Genomic DNA, 19,188 nt, shown 5'->3' on the forward strand with positions numbered 1-19,188 from the left:
GAGACAGCAGGAACATATCAACAGTTTATTACATTCTGAGAAAAAATAACACACTGGTGAGCTCTGCAACACAAATAAGCCTGGACGTCGTGGGATCCTTTCCATGGTGAAGAAAAACCCCTTCACACTATCCAACCAAATGAAGAACACTCTCCAGGAGGTAAACATATTATCCAAGTCTACCAAGTAGATGAGTCTTAATGAGAGCAAATAAAGAGGGTTTACAACAAGGTGCAAGCCATTCTTAAGCCTCAAAAACAGAAAGGCCAGATTGGACTTTGCCAAAAAAAACAAAAAACATCTACAAAGTAAGCCAAGGTCTGTAACAGCATTATTTGGACAGATGAAACTAAGATCAGCCTGTAACAGAATGATGGGAAGCAAAAGGTATGGAGAAGGCTTGGAACAGCTCGTGATCCGAAGCATACCACATCATCTGTAAAACATGGTGGAGGCAGTGTGATGGAAGGGGCCTGAATGGTTTACAATGGCACTAGGACTAGTGTTTATTGATGATGTGATAGACGACAGAAGGAGCCGGTTGAATTCTGAAGTGTATATATTTATATATTTTCTGCTCAGATTACCCCAAATTCAGTGAAGATGACTGAACAGGGTTTCACTTTACAGATGGACAATAACCCAAAACACACCGCAAAAGCAACCCAGGTTTTTTTTTTTTAAGGCAAATAAGTGGAATATTTTGCAATGGGAGGAATGCCACTCATGGGAGGAAACCCACTTACACTTTATTTATTTACACTTTAAAGGGACACTCCAGGCACCCAGACCACTTCTGCCCATTGGAGTGGTCTGGGTGCCAACTCCCACTACCCTTAACCCTGCAAGTGTAATTATTGCAGTTTTTTTTAAACGGCAATAATTACCTTGCAGGGTTAAGTCCTCCCCTAGTGGCTGTCTATTAGACAGCCACTAGAGGGAACTTCCTGCTCTATAGCACGCTGTGTGAGGACCTCCAGCGTCGCTCTATCCCCCATAGGGAAGCATTGAAATTCATTTTCAATGCTTTCCTATGGGGTGCGCTAATGCGCATGCGCTGCATTGCCGCGCATGCGCATTAGATCTCCTCGGCCGGCGGGCGAGATCAGTCTCGCCCACCGGCCGACGTAAGCAGAAGGAGGAGCGGCGGGGGAAGAGGAAGCAGCAACGTGGGACATGTCGCTGCCTCTGGTAAGTCACTGAAGGGGTTTTCACCCGTTCAGCAACTGGGGATTGGGGGGTGGGAGGGAGAGGGACCCTCCAGTGCCAGGAAAACGGATCGTTTTCCTGGCACTGGAGTTTCCCTTTAAGCAATCATTGCCTGCAAAGGATTCTCGACAAAGTATTAAAAATTTACATTTTATTTATGATTGTATTAATTTGTCCAATTACATTTGAGCCCCTGAAATAAGGAGAGTGTGTATGAAAATGGTTGCAATTCCTAAACATTTCATACAACATTTTTGTTCAACATGTTTAATTAAAGCTGAACGTCTGCACTTCAATTGCATCTCAGTTGTTTCATTTCAAATCCAGTGTGGTGGTTTACAGAGCCTAAATTATGAAAATTGTGTCAGTCTCCAAAACTTCCTGGACCTATATATTTATATATTACATCTACCAGACATTCACTATAAATGTTTGAGATGCAAAATGACCAAGATAAGATCAGTTGAGCAAAAGTAAGTTTATTTATTATTTTACATTACTATACAATTTTTACATTGTCAGATATTAAAGAGGTAAACGTAATTGTTTTTAGTTGTAAATACAAAACATAAGAGATAGGAAAACATAAATGTCATGTGCAAATGGTATTTAACCTCTGACAAGTGATAATACTAAGCAGGGTATAGAAAGAGATGGTAGGAAACCAAGGGCTGAGTCTGATTGCATACACATTGAAATGGGGACAGATGGGATTGTATGCAGTAACCCTCCTGATCTATTTCAGATCAGCACTAATAGGGTTAGTCACTAAACACCATATTTTGTCAGAAAGGCAATTTGCAGATTTACTAAAGTCTAAGGCGGTCTGGATTCGGTCATTCATACTGATTCTTTATCATTTGTTCGGAAGTGTTCAGTATTGTTTATATGTGAACCGATATGGAATTGGACATTTATCAATGACCACATGGTGACTGGATATAAATCAAACATATTTGCCAACATGTGCTTTTGCAAATTATTGTTAATTCGCTTCAGAGAACTATTTGCCCTCTGACCACGCTATGAGCCAGCAGACAAATAGTTAAAAAAAAAAAAAACCTGATTAGCGCAAGGGTTAATTTTGTGGCAGCTGGCTTTAATAAATAAATAAATAAAAAGCTTATGGAGGTCAATAAGAGTGCTCTGACAGTCAAGTCTTGAGGTAAGTGAGACCACTTATGCCAACCAATAAAAAAGCTCTTACTCATTATGTGAAGCGTGGGAAATGTTTCCACTTTGCTATGAGCATTTGGGCCTCCACCTGCTGCCAATGGATAGAGTTCGGTGGAGACATGAGGTTCTGCCCCATTTTATATTCTAATTGCGGCCCTCACCTGCTGCCAATTGATGGGTTGCAGGAAGGACATTGTGTCTTCCAAGTTTACTGTTACATTTAGGAGCCCCAGCCACCACAAAAAGATAGGGGCAAGGGTGACACATGATTAATATAATAGCCCCCACCTGTTGACAATGGTTAGGCTAGGGGGACATAAGGATTCCACCCCCACCCCCTCCATTATTATTTTGTCCCATTGCACCCACCCAATCAACAGGTGAGGGGCAGAGGGTACTATGTCATATCCACCTAGGTATTTCTTATGACCCATCCCCATGGGATGGTGACTTTTCTAGCAACTGGGCAGAAATGGCTACTCAGTCGCTAGTTTAACATTTTTAAGGGACATGTCATCACCTGTCATAGGCAGGTGGGGCAATATGGATGTTTACAATATGCAATATGGATGTTTACAGTAATATATAGATCTTTTGACATCAATAGGATTTTATTTGATTGTTATTTTTGTATTCACTTTTTAAATATGGTTTGTAAGTACTGGCCAGCCACCACATAATTAACCATAGGTTTTTTTACTATTTGCCCGCTGGCTTCTAGTGGTGCTCGCAGACAAGTAGTTCGGGACAGATGCTTTTCTATTTTCTATTGTTATCAATGTCAAGCAAATGATGTAAATAGATAAGTGTGTACGATTCATAAAAAAAACACCAGTATGCAATTGTTTCAACATAGCATACGATAACAAAATTTCTCCATAGTGTAAAATCTTATTCCATTATAGTTATTTTGTCAGTTAAAAAAAAAAAAAAAACTTTATATAGAAGAATAATTACATAGTTACATAGTTACATAGTTAGATAGCTGAAAAGAGACTTGCGTCCATCAAGTTCAGCCTTCCTCACACCTGTTTGAGAAAAACAAAAAACAAAAAAAAACCCCAGTTTGAAGCACAATTTTGCAACAAGCTAGGACAAAAAATTCCTTATTGACCCCAGAATGGCAGTCAGATTTATCCTTGAATCAAGCAGTTATTACCCTACATTGAAAGATTATATCCTTGAATATTCTGTCTTTGCAAGTATGCATCTAGTAGCTGTTTGAACATCTGTATGGACTCTGATAAAACCACTTCTTCAGGCAGAGAATTCCACATCCTGATTGTTCTTACAGTAAAAAAACCTTTCCTTTGCCTTAGACGAAATCTTCTTTCTTCCAGTCTAAACGCATGGCCTCGTGTCCTATGTAAAGTCCGGTTTGTGAATAGATTTCCACACAATGGTTTGTATTGGCCCCGAATATATTTGTATAATGTTATCATATCCCCTCTCAGGCGACGTTTTTCTAAACTAAATAGGTTTAAATTTGTTAACCTTTCTTCATAGCTGATATGTTCCATTCCTTTTATTAATTTTGTAGCCCGCCTCTGCACTTTTTCTAGTGCCATGATATCCTTCTTTAGAACAGGTGCCCAAAATTGCACAGCATATTCAATATGTGGTCTTACCAGTGATTTATAGAGAGGCAAAATGATATTCTCGTCCCGAGAATGAATGCCCTTTTTCATGCATGACAATACCTTACTGGCCTTGGCCACTGCTGATTGACATTGCACATTGTTGCATAGTTTGTTGTCTATAACAATTCCCAAGTCCTTTTCGTGTGTTGTTATCCCTAATTCGCTTCCATTAAGGGTATACGTTGCTTGTGTATTCTTTACGCCGAAGTGCATAACTTTGCATTTTTCAACATTAAATTTCATCTGCCATTTGAGTGCCCAGTCCTCCAGTCTATCTAAATCCTTCTGCAGCAAAGTAATATCTTGCTCACATTGTATTATTTTACAAAGTTTTGTGTCATCTGCAAACACTGAAACATGACTTTCAATGCTGTCTTCAAGATCATTTATAAAAATGTTAAATAGAAGGGGTCCCAGAACAGACCCCTGAGGGACACCACTTGCCACCTCTGTCCAGCTTGAAAATTTACCATTAACGACAACTCTTTGTATTCTGTTTTTAAGCCAATGTTCTACCCAAGAACAAGCATTTTCATCGAGACCGATTTCCTTGAGTTTGAACACTAATCTTTTGTGTGGAACTGTATCAAATGCCTTGGCAAAATCCAAATAGATCACATCCACTGCAACACCCTGATCTATACTTCTACTTACTTCTTCGTAGAACGCAATCAAGTTAGTTTGACATGACCTGTGCTTCATAAAACCGTGCTGATTTTTGCTGATAACCATATTCTTCTCAAGGAATTCTTGAATATTATCCCTTAATAACCTTTCAAATATTTTACCAGCCACAGAAGTTAAGCTCACAGGTCTATAATTTCCAGGCAAGGATTTTGAACCCTTTTTGAATATAGGAACCACATCTGCCTTCCTCCAATCCTCCGGAACACTTCCTGAAAGAAAAGAATCTTGAAAGATTAAAAACAGAGGTTCACTTATTTCTACACTTAGTTCCTTAAGTACACGTGGATGGATACCGTCAGGCCCTGGAGCTTTGTTTATATTAACTTTCTTTAGTTGCTGCAGCACATTGTCTTGAGTTAACCAATTACAATTATTCTGCAAGTTTTTAGTAGCAATCATTTGCACATCTATTGCCATGGGTTCTTCTTTAATATATACGGAGGAGAAATAGTTATTTAGAATTCCTGCCTTTTCTTGGTCTTCATTAACTAACACCCCCGTTTCAGTTTTAAGTGTACCTATACTTTCATTTTTGGGTTTTTTGGAATTTATGTACTTAAAAAATGCTTTGGGGTTGGTTTTGCTCTCTTTAGCTATCATTTTTTCATTTTGAAGTTTAGCAAGTTTAATTGCCTTTTTGCACGCATTATTTGCTTTCTTATATCTTTTATAAGATGCATCTGATTTGTCTGATTTAAATGCTTTAAATGCCCTTTTCTTATTTTTAATCTCTTGTTTTACTTCTCTACTAAGCCACATTGGTTTTAATTTGTTTCTTTTATACTTATTTCCCAATGGTACATACTGAGAAATGTACCTTTCTAATATTTGTTGGAAGATGATCCATTTATCCTCAGTGTTCTTTTCACTAAAGAGTTTATGCCAGTCAATATATTGTAAAGCTTCCCTTATCTTATTGAAATTGGCCTTTTTAAAATTATATGTTTTAGTATACCCCATGTGCTTTTGTTTTTTTGAGTTTATTTCAAAGGACACTATATTGTGATCACTATTTCCCAAGTGCTCACCTACTTGAATGTTGGTCAAAAGATCAACGTTGTTTGTTAAAACCAGGTCCAGACAAGCGTCCATTCTAGTTGGTGCTTGTACAAGTTGTGACATGAAGTTGTCATTTAACAAGTTTAAAAACCTAATTCCCTTTGCTGAGCTACTAGTCCCTATGTCCCAATTTATGTCTGGGTAATTAAAATCTCCAATAATTAAAGTGTTACCAAGATTTGCAGCTTTCTCAATTTGCTCAAACAGCTGTTGTTCCTCGTCAATATTAACATTAGGTGGTTTATAACATATCCCAACCAATAGTTGGTTTCCCTTCTTTTCCCCCAAGCAGATATTTACCCATAAAGCTTCCACATTTTCCTCATCGCATTCAATTTGCTTAAGATTTGGCTTTAAATCATGGTTGACATACAAACATACCCCACCACCCTTCTTGTTTTTCCTATCCTTCCTAAATAATGTGTACCCATTTAAGTTAACTGCCCAGTCATGTGTCTCATCCCACCATGTTTCAGTTATGCCTATTATGTCATATTGTTTAGTGTATGCTAATGCCTCTAGTTCCCCCATTTTGTTATTTAGGCTCCTTGCATTAGTAAGCATACATTTAATATCATGCGTCTCTTGTTTATTTTGTGAATTACCAACATTACATAGCTTCTCTGTTCTGAGCTTGCCCCTCCCCCCGTCTCCACCCTCCTTATACTGTTCTAAAGCCCATCTCCTTTCTGTCCTATCTCCATTTTGTAGATTGCTATGACCCTCCCCCCCTACTACTAGTTTAAAATCTCCTCCAACCTTCTAGCCATCCTATCCCCCAGCACTGCAGACCCCCTTCCGTTTAGGTGCAATCCATCACTACTATATAGGTTGTACCCAATCGCAAAGTCGGCCCAGTGCTCTAAAAACCCAAAACCCTCCTTCCTGCACCAAGACTTCAGCCACGCATTAACCTCTCTAATCTCCCGCTGCCTTTCCACTGTAGCACGTGGCACAGGTAATATCTCAGAGAATACCACCTTGGAGGTCCTTTTCTTGAGTTTGCTACCTAATTCCCTGAAATCATTCTTTAGGACCTTCCATCTTCCTCTTACTTTGTCATTGGTACCAACATGGACCATGACCGCTGGGTCATCCCCAGCCCCTCCCAATAATCCATCCACTCTGTCAGCAACATGCCGGACCCGAGCACCCGGGAGACAGCAAACTGTCCGGTTGAGCCGATCAGAGTGGCAGATTGCCCTATCTGCTCTCCTAATGATAGAGTCCCCTACCACCACAACCTGTCTTGCCTTCCTTACATTTTGATCCCCACCCGTACTAGAGGGGCTGTCACCTCGGCTGTTAGAAATAACAGCTTCCTCTAATACAGCTACTCCTGAGCTGATGCTCCCAACATCTTCCCTCAAACGGGCGAATCTGCTAGGTTGCACCAAATCAGGACTAGCTAGCCCTTTCCTCTTCCCTCCCCCCCTGCTTCCTCGCCCCACTGTCACCCAGCTACATGCCTGTTCCCCATCTGTCATATCTCCTCCCTCTCCACTACCTGTCCCCACTAAACTCTGCTCAGTCAGCAGCAGACTCCTCTCAAGATTGTCGATCTCCCTCAAAGTTGTGATTTGCTTCTCAAGATCTCCAATCTGAGCTTCCAGAGAAGCCACTCGCACACAACCATCACAGAGGTATGGACCATGGACGGGTACATCCAGGCATCCATACATGCAACAAGATGTGCATTGAGTTAAACTAACAATCTTGCTAACACTCATTTCCCCAGATACAGATAAAAAAAAAAAAAATAAGTAAAAAAGAATCTATATATATATAAATAAAAAAAAAATTAAAAATTACCTTGATAGTTTAAACCCCTAGTTAGTTCCAACTCCTGGTTTTTTAACTCCTACTTGAAAGAGTCTGCTTCCAAATAATGTGAGCAAGCTCAGTGAGTTAGGGGTGTGCCTTTATAAGGATACAAATCCCACACAGGTGCAATTAATAAACACTCCCCCCAATCAATCAAGCAGCAGCACAAAAGAGGGGGAAAAACCAGAACACCAGGAAAAAAACAAAAACAAAAAAAAACAATTGAACACCCACCAGCTAATTTGCAAAAATCCATTTGTATGGTGCTGAAAGCCATATTTATCAAGGCAAACAGCAGCAATGCTAATTGGTTTCTGTCATTTGCCCCAAAAATGGTGTAGTTTGACTGCAAATAGATTTTTGGGGCAAAATGCAAAATAAAGGTGTAAATCTGTAAAAGATGGAAAACACCACCTGCAATATAATACTTTGTTAGATGTTCCTCCTGGTGTCTTACCATGTCTTATGTAAAAAAAAAAAAATAATAATAATACAGTAATTTATACTGAAATACAACAAATAAATGTTAGACAAAGAACATTATTTTTGTCTCTGGCTGAGATAATGGAGGTGGCAAGTAGCACCCAGTAGAAAACAGAATTCAACCCATTCTAAAATAGTTTGACTAATTACAATGGAGTTGCCAGGGCACTGTAGTAGTTATGGAGCCTCATGTATGCCTTTAATTTCAAATCACTTTGCACTATGTTGTCAGTTTTTCTATGTGGAGCCACAGTCAGTGTTTCTTTGTACTGTTTACATGTAAATAGCATATTTCAAAGACATCAGATTCATTTAATTTACACCTAATAGATGGGATTTGGTAAATGATTCAGCCAGTTATTTCCATCCTAATTAACAATGACTATCATTATCTGATCATTCTTTCTTATGTGCTGGACTCGTTATTGGTCATGCATTCTCTGGCAGTAGCTTTATTGCACTTTATAGAGATTGACAGCAGTCTGGATAGTTTTTTTTTTTTTTTTTTTAATTCTTTATTTTATTGTGCAGAGTTAACACAAGTGCCCCCAGTGCCACAACAGCAAACATCGGCATATTTAGGAACAATTTTCAGCAGTGTGTTGGCATCAATAAGCATTGCACATTTTAATTTTTTATCGTCGTGGAATCAGCTATTAAGCCAGGCATGACTGGTCCAGAGGGAACCAGGGAGTGAGTTGTCCTGGTGTACAGATCAGGCATGTGTAGTGTTGTGTGTGTGTGTGTGTTTTCTAGGGTATTGCTCTACAAGGCGAGGCTTTGGGTATATGGCATGAGGTCTGTTGTGTCTCCCTATGTTGTCTGTCTGTTGAGTCCCCAGTATGGGAGGGAGCTGTCACTACAGCTGTGGGTTTCCTCTGGCTGGTACGCATCCCCTATTGGGGACTACCCCCAACCCCTTGTGTGAGTCCGTCTGTTTGTGCTTATAGGGTTTGGGCTGGGGCGGTGGGGTGGGTGCATTGATGGGTGACCGGTCTGTGGTAATTCCTGCCGTGAGTGGTTGTGTGCCTCGGCTTCTGGAACATATCTAACCGGTGTGTCGATGTATGGAGGCTAAGTCGATGGGGTCTTCACAGATGTGGTATGACACAGTAATAATAGGACAACAAAAAAAAACAAAAAAAAACAAAACAAACTGAAAACTAGTCTACTAGAGTGAACCTAAGAATAGATCGGGGGGGGGGAACCTTGGAGGGTATCAACGTTAGAGTCCATAATGGAGTAGAGCGGAACCTTCTTGATTTGGATGTCACATCTTGGAGATTTGCTGTATCAGCAGTCTCTGAGGGTTGTGGCTGTATTTTTCCCTCCGTGGTGGTCCCTCCTGGGATGAATTCGGCCACGGTAGCTGGGTCCACTCGGGTGAGGTCTGACCCCTCCATGCGGGCGGGCTGCAGCAGACCTGCATTGCGTAGGTGTAAATCCAGTTCGGAGTAGCTCCTGGTTCGGTACACTGTGTCTTGATGGGTAAAGATAATCGTGTTCGGAGACCCCCATTTATACCGATTATTCTTATTTCTGAGGTGTTGTAGCAGGGGTTGCAGGGTCTTACGCCACCCCATAGTGCTTTTAGTCAGGTCCGGCAAAATGTGGCTCCCTCAAATGATAGAGGTGTTCTCCCACGTGCAGCCTCCATTAGGAGGGCTCTGTCCTGCAGGGACTGAAAGCGGAGTATTAGGTCGGTGTGTGCCGTGGTCGGCGCTGTTGTAGGCTTAGGTAGGCGGAACATGCCATCTAGTCGTATTGCCTTTGCCTGTTTTGGTGGCAATAGGTCCGCCAGCAGGCGTCTGATAAAATGCGACAGGTCTGTGGGGTTTATAGAGTCCGGGATACCACGGATCTTTACATTATAACGTCTTCGCTGGTCTTCTAATGTATTTATTCGGTTGTTGGACGCCTGTTGCTGCTGTTTTAGCTCTGTTAGTGCTTGTTCCAGGGTCTTTATCCTGGATTCCTGGGTGTTTGATGTGGTTTCCAGCTGTGTGACCTTGGTGGTGTCCCTTCTATTGCCACTTTAATGCAGGCCATGTCGGTCGCTATATTTGTTCTGAGTTCTGCCAGCATGCTTTTAAGTCTAGAGGCAGTAACTGGCTCTTCTGTAGGGGTGCGCTGGAGCTTTGAGGTGGGTGGTGGGACATATGCTGCACCTTCCCCGGGATCTATGGAGAAGTCATCCGAAGAATAGGAGTAAGCTTCCTCACCTGCCGCCATTTTATCCCATGCGGTCTTTTGTGAGCGCCAGAGAAGTTCCCCGATATCGTGGGTGGTAGGGTCCTTGTCGGCTTTTGTTTTCTTGTGCTTCCGACCCATCTTTGTTTCCCGTGTCGGGTGAGGGTTAGAGTGCCCTGGTAACTTTGCTCGGTAGCCCCGGAATCCTGAACAGATAGTTAGATAGATGCATAGGTACATCAACAGACATACAGGCAGACAGAAAATAATTTAGATAACTGTGTTTACACAGTAAATAATTCACATTTAATAATTAGGAAATGTATATGCTCTTTTATGCATAGTACATTGAATTTTTTTGAAAGCCTGTTATTGCTTCCTCAGTAAGATCTCCTTATTGTCTGACAAAATTACTTAGTGAGATCTTTTGGTGCTTTTTGATGACTCACTGTTTTCTTCTTTCCCCACACTCAGTGCCTTTTTTACCACTTCTCTGAAGTCATGTGACACATAGAAATAAATAAATGGGTCAATGCAACTGTTAAAGGATGTCAGTGACAAAGCCAAAATATACCACATGTAGAGCTGATTGTGTCTTTCCCAATCTTTCTCCAAGTAATGTAATATAAGCAGAATGTTGCTCGGGGTAAACAAGACAATGAATGTTAGAAGTACAAGCAATATCACTCTAACCACACTCCTGTAAGAATCCCTTTTTTTGATTAGTACAACCACAACTGGAATATAACAGAACAATACAACAATGAGAGGAATGGCAAATCCCATTGTGAAAAGTCCAAGAAAATAATAATTGTACCATTCATAACCAGAGCATGTTGCCCATATGTCATGGCATGTTGTAATATCTAGTTCTTCAAAACATTTAGTTTGTGGCACAAGTAGGAATATTGATGATCCAGGAACTACAATCAACCATACAGCAGTACAAATTATTATAGATGCCCTCCATCCCCTTAGACCTTTACAAGAGAAAGGGTGCACTAAAGCAATGTAACGGTCAATACTGATGGCCATAAGGAAATAAATTGAACAATACATATTTCCATAGAAAGCAGAAATGACAGTCCGGCACATAATCTCGCCGAATATCCAGTTGTTTCCAAAAAAGTGATACATAATCTTGAAGGGTAAAGCAACAATAAATAGCAAGTCAGAAGCAGCCAGGTTCAGTAGAAGAAGAGTAGAAGGTATCTTTTTTATTTTGAAGGCAAGCACCCATAGGGCAATGACATTTGCTGGAAGTCCCACGATGAATACCACAGAATAAATTATTGGCAGAACGAGTGTTGTAATGGGAGATTTTAATTGTTTCTGAATGTCAAGTTCAAGAATTGAAGCATTGCATTTAGCGTCTTTAGGTATGAATACCCTTCCCTGTTTAGTTCTATTTTCTGAAAAACAGATAGAATTGTATATTTCAACCAATTTGTAATATAAATATATTATTTTAAAGTTAAACAAATAGAATTTCAACAAGGATAATTTGTCATAAATGAGACTCCCATAGCTTAAAGATAAAATATATATTTTTTAAAAATGTTGTGTGCAGCATTAAGGGGTATAATAAACCAAAACAACTTTAGCTTAAAGGGACACTATAGTCACTAGAACAACTGCAGCTTAATATAGTTGTTCTTGTGTCTATACCATGTCCCTGAAGGCATTTTGCTGTAAACACAGCTTTTTTTATGTTTTGTTTTGTTGTTTGTTTGTTTGTATTTTAAATTTGGAAACATATGAAAAAAAGGATGTACATAGCCTCATGAGGCTCTTGAGAAGGAGAATGCGAGCTCTTCCATGATCCAGAGATCAGTAACAAGAATCTGAGGTGGGTGAATGTTCCATTACTGCTATGTGTGCTGTTTTGGCACATTAAAGAGATACTATAGGCATCAAAACAACTTTAACCCCTTAACGCCGTTACGGCGTTCTATGCCGTCGCGGCTTTAAAGGGCTTTAAAGCCGTTGCGGCGGCATAGAACGCCGTAACGGCTTGCAGCCCTGGAGGTCCGGCGGTACTCACCTCCGCCGCGATCCTCTTCTGGGGGGCTGCCTGACAGCCCAGGCAGCCCCCCTCCGGCAAATGAGGCCCCCGGGGGCCATGTGATCGCTCTCAAAGAGCGATCACATGGCCCCCTATAGCTGGCTATGGATCTGCCAGCAGGGGGACTGTCTAAAATATTAGACAGTCCCCCTGCTGGTAGGTAGTGTAAAAAAAAAATAATTAAGATGTTATAAAATAAATTAAATGCCTTTTTATATATATATATATAATATATGTATATATATATTATATATATAATATATATACATATTATATATATGTAACGTCATACGTAATGTATTTTAATACTAATATAAGTATATATATTAATATTAAAATACACTTAGAATGACGTCACATATATATAATATGTATATATATTATATATATAATAGATCTACATATATATATATTATATATATACGTATAATTACAATAATAAATAAATAAAATAATTAAATAAATAAATAAAATATTGAAACAAAATGTAAAATAAATTATATATTCATATGTAATTTCATTCTAACTGTATTTTGTTATTAATATATATATATTGGAAACAGAATACACTTAGAATGACATTCTATATATAGCTATCTATATATAAAATACAAATAACCGCAAATATATATATAGAGATAAATAAATATAATTACATAAAAGATTACATTAGTATACACGTAGAATTTAAATACCTATAAATGCATATATATTAAAATTCTACGTGTATATTTAAGTATTTTTTTAACATAATTATGTCATTTGATTAATTAAAATTTGATTGACATGCCTGACAACACAGGGAGAAAGTGCAGAGAATTTAATTCACAAGCACTATATTTGACCCTGTAACTCTCCAAGACACCCTAAAACCTGTACATAGGGGGTACTGTTTTACTCGGGAGACTTCACTGAACTCAAATATTAGTGTTTAAAACTGGTAAATTGTATTACAACGATGATATTTTAAGTAAAAGTGACGTTTTTTGCATTTTTTACAAACAAACTGCACTTTTATGGACTATATTATTGTTGTAATATGTTTTACTGTTTTAAAACACTAATATTTGTGTTTAGTGAAATCTCCCAAGAATACCAGTACCCCCCATCTACAGGTTTTATGGTGTTTTGGAAAGTGAGAGAGTCACATATAAGGCTTGCGTTTCCTTTTTTTATGACATTGAAATTTGCTAGATTAGTTATGTTGCCTTTGAGACCGTATGGTAGCCCAGGAATAAGAATTACCCCCATGATGGCACACCATTTGCAAAAGTAGACAACCCAAGGTATTGCAAATGGGGTATGTCCAGTAATTTTTAGTAGCCACTTAGTCACAAACACTGGCCAAATATTAGTTTTTTGCTTTTTTCACACAAAAACAAATATGAACGCTAACTTTGGCCAGTGTTTGTGACTAAGTGACTACTAAAAAAGGCTAAACATACCCCACGTTCAATACCTTGGGTTGTCTACTTTTTCAAATGGTATGCCATTATGGGGGTAATTCTCATTCCTGGGCTACCACACCGTCTCAACGGTAACATTACTAATCTGCCAAATTTCAATTTGAAAATGGAACGTTCTATATTTGACCCTGTAACTTTCCCAAACACCATAAAACCTGTTAATGGGGGGTACTGTTCTACTCGTGAGACATCGCTGATTACAAATATGTGCATTTTTTTGCACAACAGTATTATGACATTTACAGCTAAAATGTGAAGCGGAACTACAAATTTAAAAAAAAATTAAAATTTCTCACAGTTTTTTAATTTTATTCATAATAAATTATGTTTCATATATGAATATTTTATATGAAATTAAAGCCCTGTTTCTCCTGAACAAAATGATATATAATAAGTGTGGGTGCATATAATATGAAAGAGGGGAACTACGGGTGAACAGACATATAGCGCAAATTCCAGTTTTTGTTTACGTTTTGTTTTGATCAGAACGTGTACTATTGACTCCGTCCTGAAGGGGTTAAAGGGGCACAATGGTCAACAAAACAGCATGAGCTGAATGAAGCAGTTTTTGTGTACAGATGTCCCATGCAGTTTTAATGCTCAATTCACTGCCATTTAGTTTTGTTTCTGTTTACATAGCCCTAGCCACACATCCACTGGCTGTGACTCACACTATCAGATGTTAACTTACAGATGTAAAACAGCTTTTTTAGAGAAAAGGCAGTGTTTACATTAGTGCCTAGGAACACCTCTAGTGCTACTCCTCTGGTAGCCACTGGAGATGATTTCTGGCGTTTGAGTAGTGCCATAGCAACCTGCGGCAATAATCACTAGCTCACGAGAGGAGAGGACATGAAGCTGCAGAAGATTAGACTGCTGGGTCCGTATTTCACGAGACAAGAATGCTGTGCCACTGGACCACCAGGTAATCTAGTGCTGTCCCACTAGACAATCAGGTAATCCCACCCCCCTCTTGTTGCCAGGGAAAGAAGGGAACACTGGATCACTTAATAAGTATAATTATAATAAGAAAATGTAAGAAAAAACTGCTCACAGCCCCTATCGAACCCCACTACACACACTACATACACTACACAAACACCGGCACTGCAACACTACTCAGACTGCACACACTACATGCCCTACACAAACCCTGACACTGCATCTACTACACACACATTGCATCCACTACCAGCGGCGTACATACCGCGGTCTCAGGGGGTCGCAGCTCCAGGGGGCCCGGCTGCCCTGCGGACCCCCCCGCCCGGGTACCAGCTGCCACCATCTTTTGCGGCCCCGGCCCGCACGGCAAACCGCCGGGGCCGCATGTTAAGAGGTCCATCAGGTGGCCCATGCTGTCAGGGCCACCCGATGGAGACGGAATGTCAGGGGGCCCGGTCAGCGCTTTAACCCTTCAGCACTGACCGGGCCCCCTGTGATGATGTCAGACAGAGCTGGGAGGAAGTGACTGCATGTCTATCTGACAGAGCCGCGCGGGAGGAAGGAGGAGGGAGTCAGAGTGGGAACTCTGACTCCCATCAGGCTGAGCCCACACTGAACCCCAGGGAAGTCACCCTCCTGCAAAAGGTAGGAAACAGGAGGGTGACTTAAACATTTTGTATGTGTATGTATGTGTCTGTGGGTGTGTGTGTGTGTGTGTCTGTATGTATGTGCCTGTGTGTGTCTCTGTATATATGTGTCTGTGTCATACACACACATACATACAGAGACACACACACACACACAGACACATACATACAGACATACACACAAACAGACATGCGTAGAGACACACACACTGTATGTGTGTGTGTCTCTGTATGTAATGTGTGTGTCTGTATGTATGTGTCTGTGTGTGTGTATGTATGTGTCTGTGTGTATGTCTGTCGGGGGTGTGTGTGTATGTGTGTGTCTGCCTTTATGTGTCTGTATGTATGTTTGTATGTATGTGTCTGTATGTATGTATGTATGTGTCAGGGTGTATGCATGTGTGCCTTTGTATGTGTCTGTGTATGTGTGTGTGCCTCTATGTATGTCTGTGTCTGTATGTATGTATGTGTCAGGAGGGGAGGGCACAGAAGGGGGGGGGACGGATCAGTTTCGCACCAGGGCCCCATGTATTGTGTGGACGCTACTGTCCACTACATACACTATGCATCCACTACTCGCACACTGCATCCACTAAATACCTCTGCATCCACTGCACACACACTGCATCCACAACACACACTTTACATTCACTACACACACACTGCTTCAACTATACACCTGCACACAATGAATTCACTACACACACTGCATTTCTTATACACACACTGCATTCACTAAACTCACTGCATAACATAGACGTGCAGTCTCTCTGCTAATTGTTTGTTTTGCTATTAAGGATTAATCACTTTGCTTATACAGCCCTAGTCACATCTCAACTGACCTGCACTTCCTTCATAAACACTACCTGAAAATCTAGGTTCCTTTATTGCACAATATTTATAATCTAGAATTTCTCATCTTCAGCTATGTTAATAGCCTAGAAACTGCTGGAGCCTGCTGTGTGTGATTAACGTTTTATTTACATAAAATGATATAAAAACGTCTAAAGTAAGTAAACATCTGATAGAAAATTAAACAATTTTTCATGCAGATTGTGTGAGTCACAGCCAGGGGATGTGTGGCTAGGGCTATGTAAACAGAAACAAAAATGATTTAATTCCTAAATGGCAGTGAATTGAGCATTAAAACTGCATGGGGCACCTGTACACAAAAACTGCTTCATTTAGCTCATGCTGTTTTGTTGACTATTGTGTCCCTTTAAAGTTGTTTTGATGCATATAGTATCTCTTTAATGTGCCAAAACAGCACACATAGCAGTAATGGAACATTCACTAACCTTAGATTCTTGTTACTGATCTCTGGGTCATGGAAGAGCTCCCATTCTCCTTCTCATGAGCCTTAGGGTATGTACATCCTTTTTTTCTTATGTTTCCAAATTTAAAATACAAACAAACAAAACATAAAAAACTAAAACTATCTTTAGTGATATAGATGCAATGAGGAGGAGTGAATGGAACTATAACACACTCCCTTTCCAAAGTAAAGGGGTGTTTTGGGAGCCTGGTTATATTTGTTTGCATTAGAACTCATATGGGGTCCACAGGCAACAATAATTTTAGGTGATATTTTACTTCTTTGAAAATATCAAAGTGTATCAGAGATTGGGCTGTGGCAATAAATATGCCCTGGAGTGCTGAAAATGTTCCTCTTCTGCTAATTTATGAAATAATGTTCACCATTTTATAAATCGACTCATATTATATTGATTTAAAATGACATGTAACATAAAACTGTAGCAAAATAAATTAAATATCATATATTATCACATTATTTTGGATATTAGAGTATAGTTTTTACTTCACATGTGGGTATATGAAAAAAAAAGTGTTAAGTGGTGATTATGGTGCTTGGAATCTTCTATTAAAAATGTCAACATGTTTTGGAAAGATGACTAACCCAAATTGTAAAACTGTAACAATTTCCTTTGTTGCTGTATCAAAAAAAACTATAAACATAATTGAAATTTTAACTTTTGTCATTCTGAGTAGTGCATTTTTTTTTTATTCAACCAATAGCAAACTATACATTTTTGATTATATGATTTATAGTATTACATGATTTATTGAGATAAAAGGCATTGGAAATTACTGAAGGCATCAACAAGAAAAAAACGTCTTCAGCACTTGTCCAACTTTAAGCTCAGTAGTGAAAAGGTTCACTATGCTGCAGACTATAAGACATTTTGCAGGCTTCATCTGGTTGAAAATTATAGTAACTGGAGTCCATGGTACTTTGAAGGTAGATACTCCTAACCCTAAATTCTCCTTAAAACAAATCCTAAATCCTACTAATGATGCTTCATCTATAAACCCTGCAACGCTAAAATTATAGCCCAACAGTAAACCTATCTCTTATCCCAACCTTAGCTTTTTAATTCCGCTTATTTTTTTCTGAGTAGGTTTAATGACACTGTAATCATACAACTTTGTCCTATTTGTCATGAACATGACTTTTTAAAGATGATAAAAGAGAAATGAGTATGACAGTAAGAAGACTATTAACATTTCACACATCTCTCTAAAGTTTCTAGTGTCAGCCCTAATTTCACATATTGCACTTACTATAATTAATATTTTGGTTTTCGTTTTTGATATTCCATAATGACAAGCAATATAGCTGCACAGAAAACAAATTTTCCCATTGAAGATCTTATTATTACATTATTTTGCTAAGCTACTTTTAAATCTATAGTAGGTAATGCAAAATAATATCTTACCGACTTACCTCTTTTGTTACAGCCTTCTGTGGATAAAATAAATGCAGATAGAATAAAGAAAAGGGTGATTAGAGTCTTCATATCCATGATAAAGTGCTGAAATTCAAAGTATAGTGCTGTGTTATTTTGAATCGTTATGAGCAATTTCTTCTGTGATCCTTCTTGTTGAAATTCATGTGCTTACTTAAAACTCAGCAGGATGTCATATATCGTAAGCAAATCATTTTTGCATAACTTCCTAAATTGTAGAAGATTCATTTAAATCACGTGTTATTGCATTATTTTTTTTTGGTTTGTTTTCTTGTCTATGGCTATATATAGTATTTTGGTATGTTTTTTATTTTTTCAAGAGCCATGTCACATACATCAAACAATGCAAATTGTATGATGAAATGGAAACATAACTAAGCAATATTCATAGGTCCTGAAGAAAAATAGTCCTGGATACAGTGTATGAAATCAAATGAACCATATGGCATAACAGCACACATCACTGCATCACAAAAAATCCTCTGATCAGATAAGCTGGGCATCAGGAATACCGTAGTGTGGAATAATATGTTGCTCCATGCGTGTGTATACATATCTATAAATCACCCATTACATATTTTATTTCTTCCAACTCCCTCTCTCTATATCTCTCTCTACATCTGTCTGTCTGTCTGTCGTGGAGGGGACACCAAGGAATATGGAGGGAAGAGAAACACTAAGGGACAGGGAAGGGAGGGAGAGGAACACTTAGGACAGGGAGGGGAGAGGAACACTAAGAGACAGGGTCGGGAGGGAGGGGAGAAGAACACTAAGGGAGAGGGAAGGAAGGAGAGATAAACACTAAGGGACAGGGAAGGGAGGGGGAGGACCATTAGGGGGCAGGAAGGGGGGTTAACCACTAAGGGACAGGGAAAGGAGGGGAGAGGAAACCACTAAGGGACAGAGAAGGGTGCCAGAGGAAACCACTAGGGGGGGAAAGGGGGAGACCACTAACGGACAGGAAGGTGAGGGAAACCACTAAGGGACAGGGAGAGGAGAGGAGACTGATACGGGACAGGGGGGAAGAGAGAA

At 39.4% G+C, this 19,188-nt stretch overlaps 2 protein-coding genes across 2 annotated transcripts in view; both read right to left on the reverse strand.

Annotated features, from left to right (window-relative positions):
• Window positions 1–1,572: 1,572 nt before the first annotated feature.
• The window catches only part of RELL2 (RELT like 2), a 435,084-nt gene continuing 417,468 nt past the window's right edge, over window positions 1,573–19,188 (reverse strand). The window contains exon 8 of the mRNA XM_063447923.1: window positions 1,573–1,596. The gene's annotated coding sequence lies outside the window, so the exon portion shown is untranslated. The remainder of the gene's footprint in view (window positions 1,597–19,188) is intronic.
• On the reverse strand, window positions 10,518–18,295 carry LOC134601007 (proteinase-activated receptor 3-like). Its single transcript, XM_063445421.1, has 2 exons — window positions 18,135–18,295; window positions 10,518–11,680 (listed from the first exon to the last, which is right to left on the reverse strand). The coding sequence occupies exons 1-2, from the start codon at window positions 18,211–18,213 to the stop codon at window positions 10,683–10,685; spliced, it is 1,077 nt and encodes a 358-aa protein (XP_063301491.1). The 5' UTR covers window positions 18,214–18,295; the 3' UTR covers window positions 10,518–10,682.

The sequence above is a fragment of the Pelobates fuscus genome, chromosome 3 (genome assembly GCF_036172605.1).
Source record: "Pelobates fuscus isolate aPelFus1 chromosome 3, aPelFus1.pri, whole genome shotgun sequence".
In the NCBI taxonomy this organism is placed as follows: Eukaryota; Metazoa; Chordata; class Amphibia; order Anura; family Pelobatidae; genus Pelobates; species Pelobates fuscus.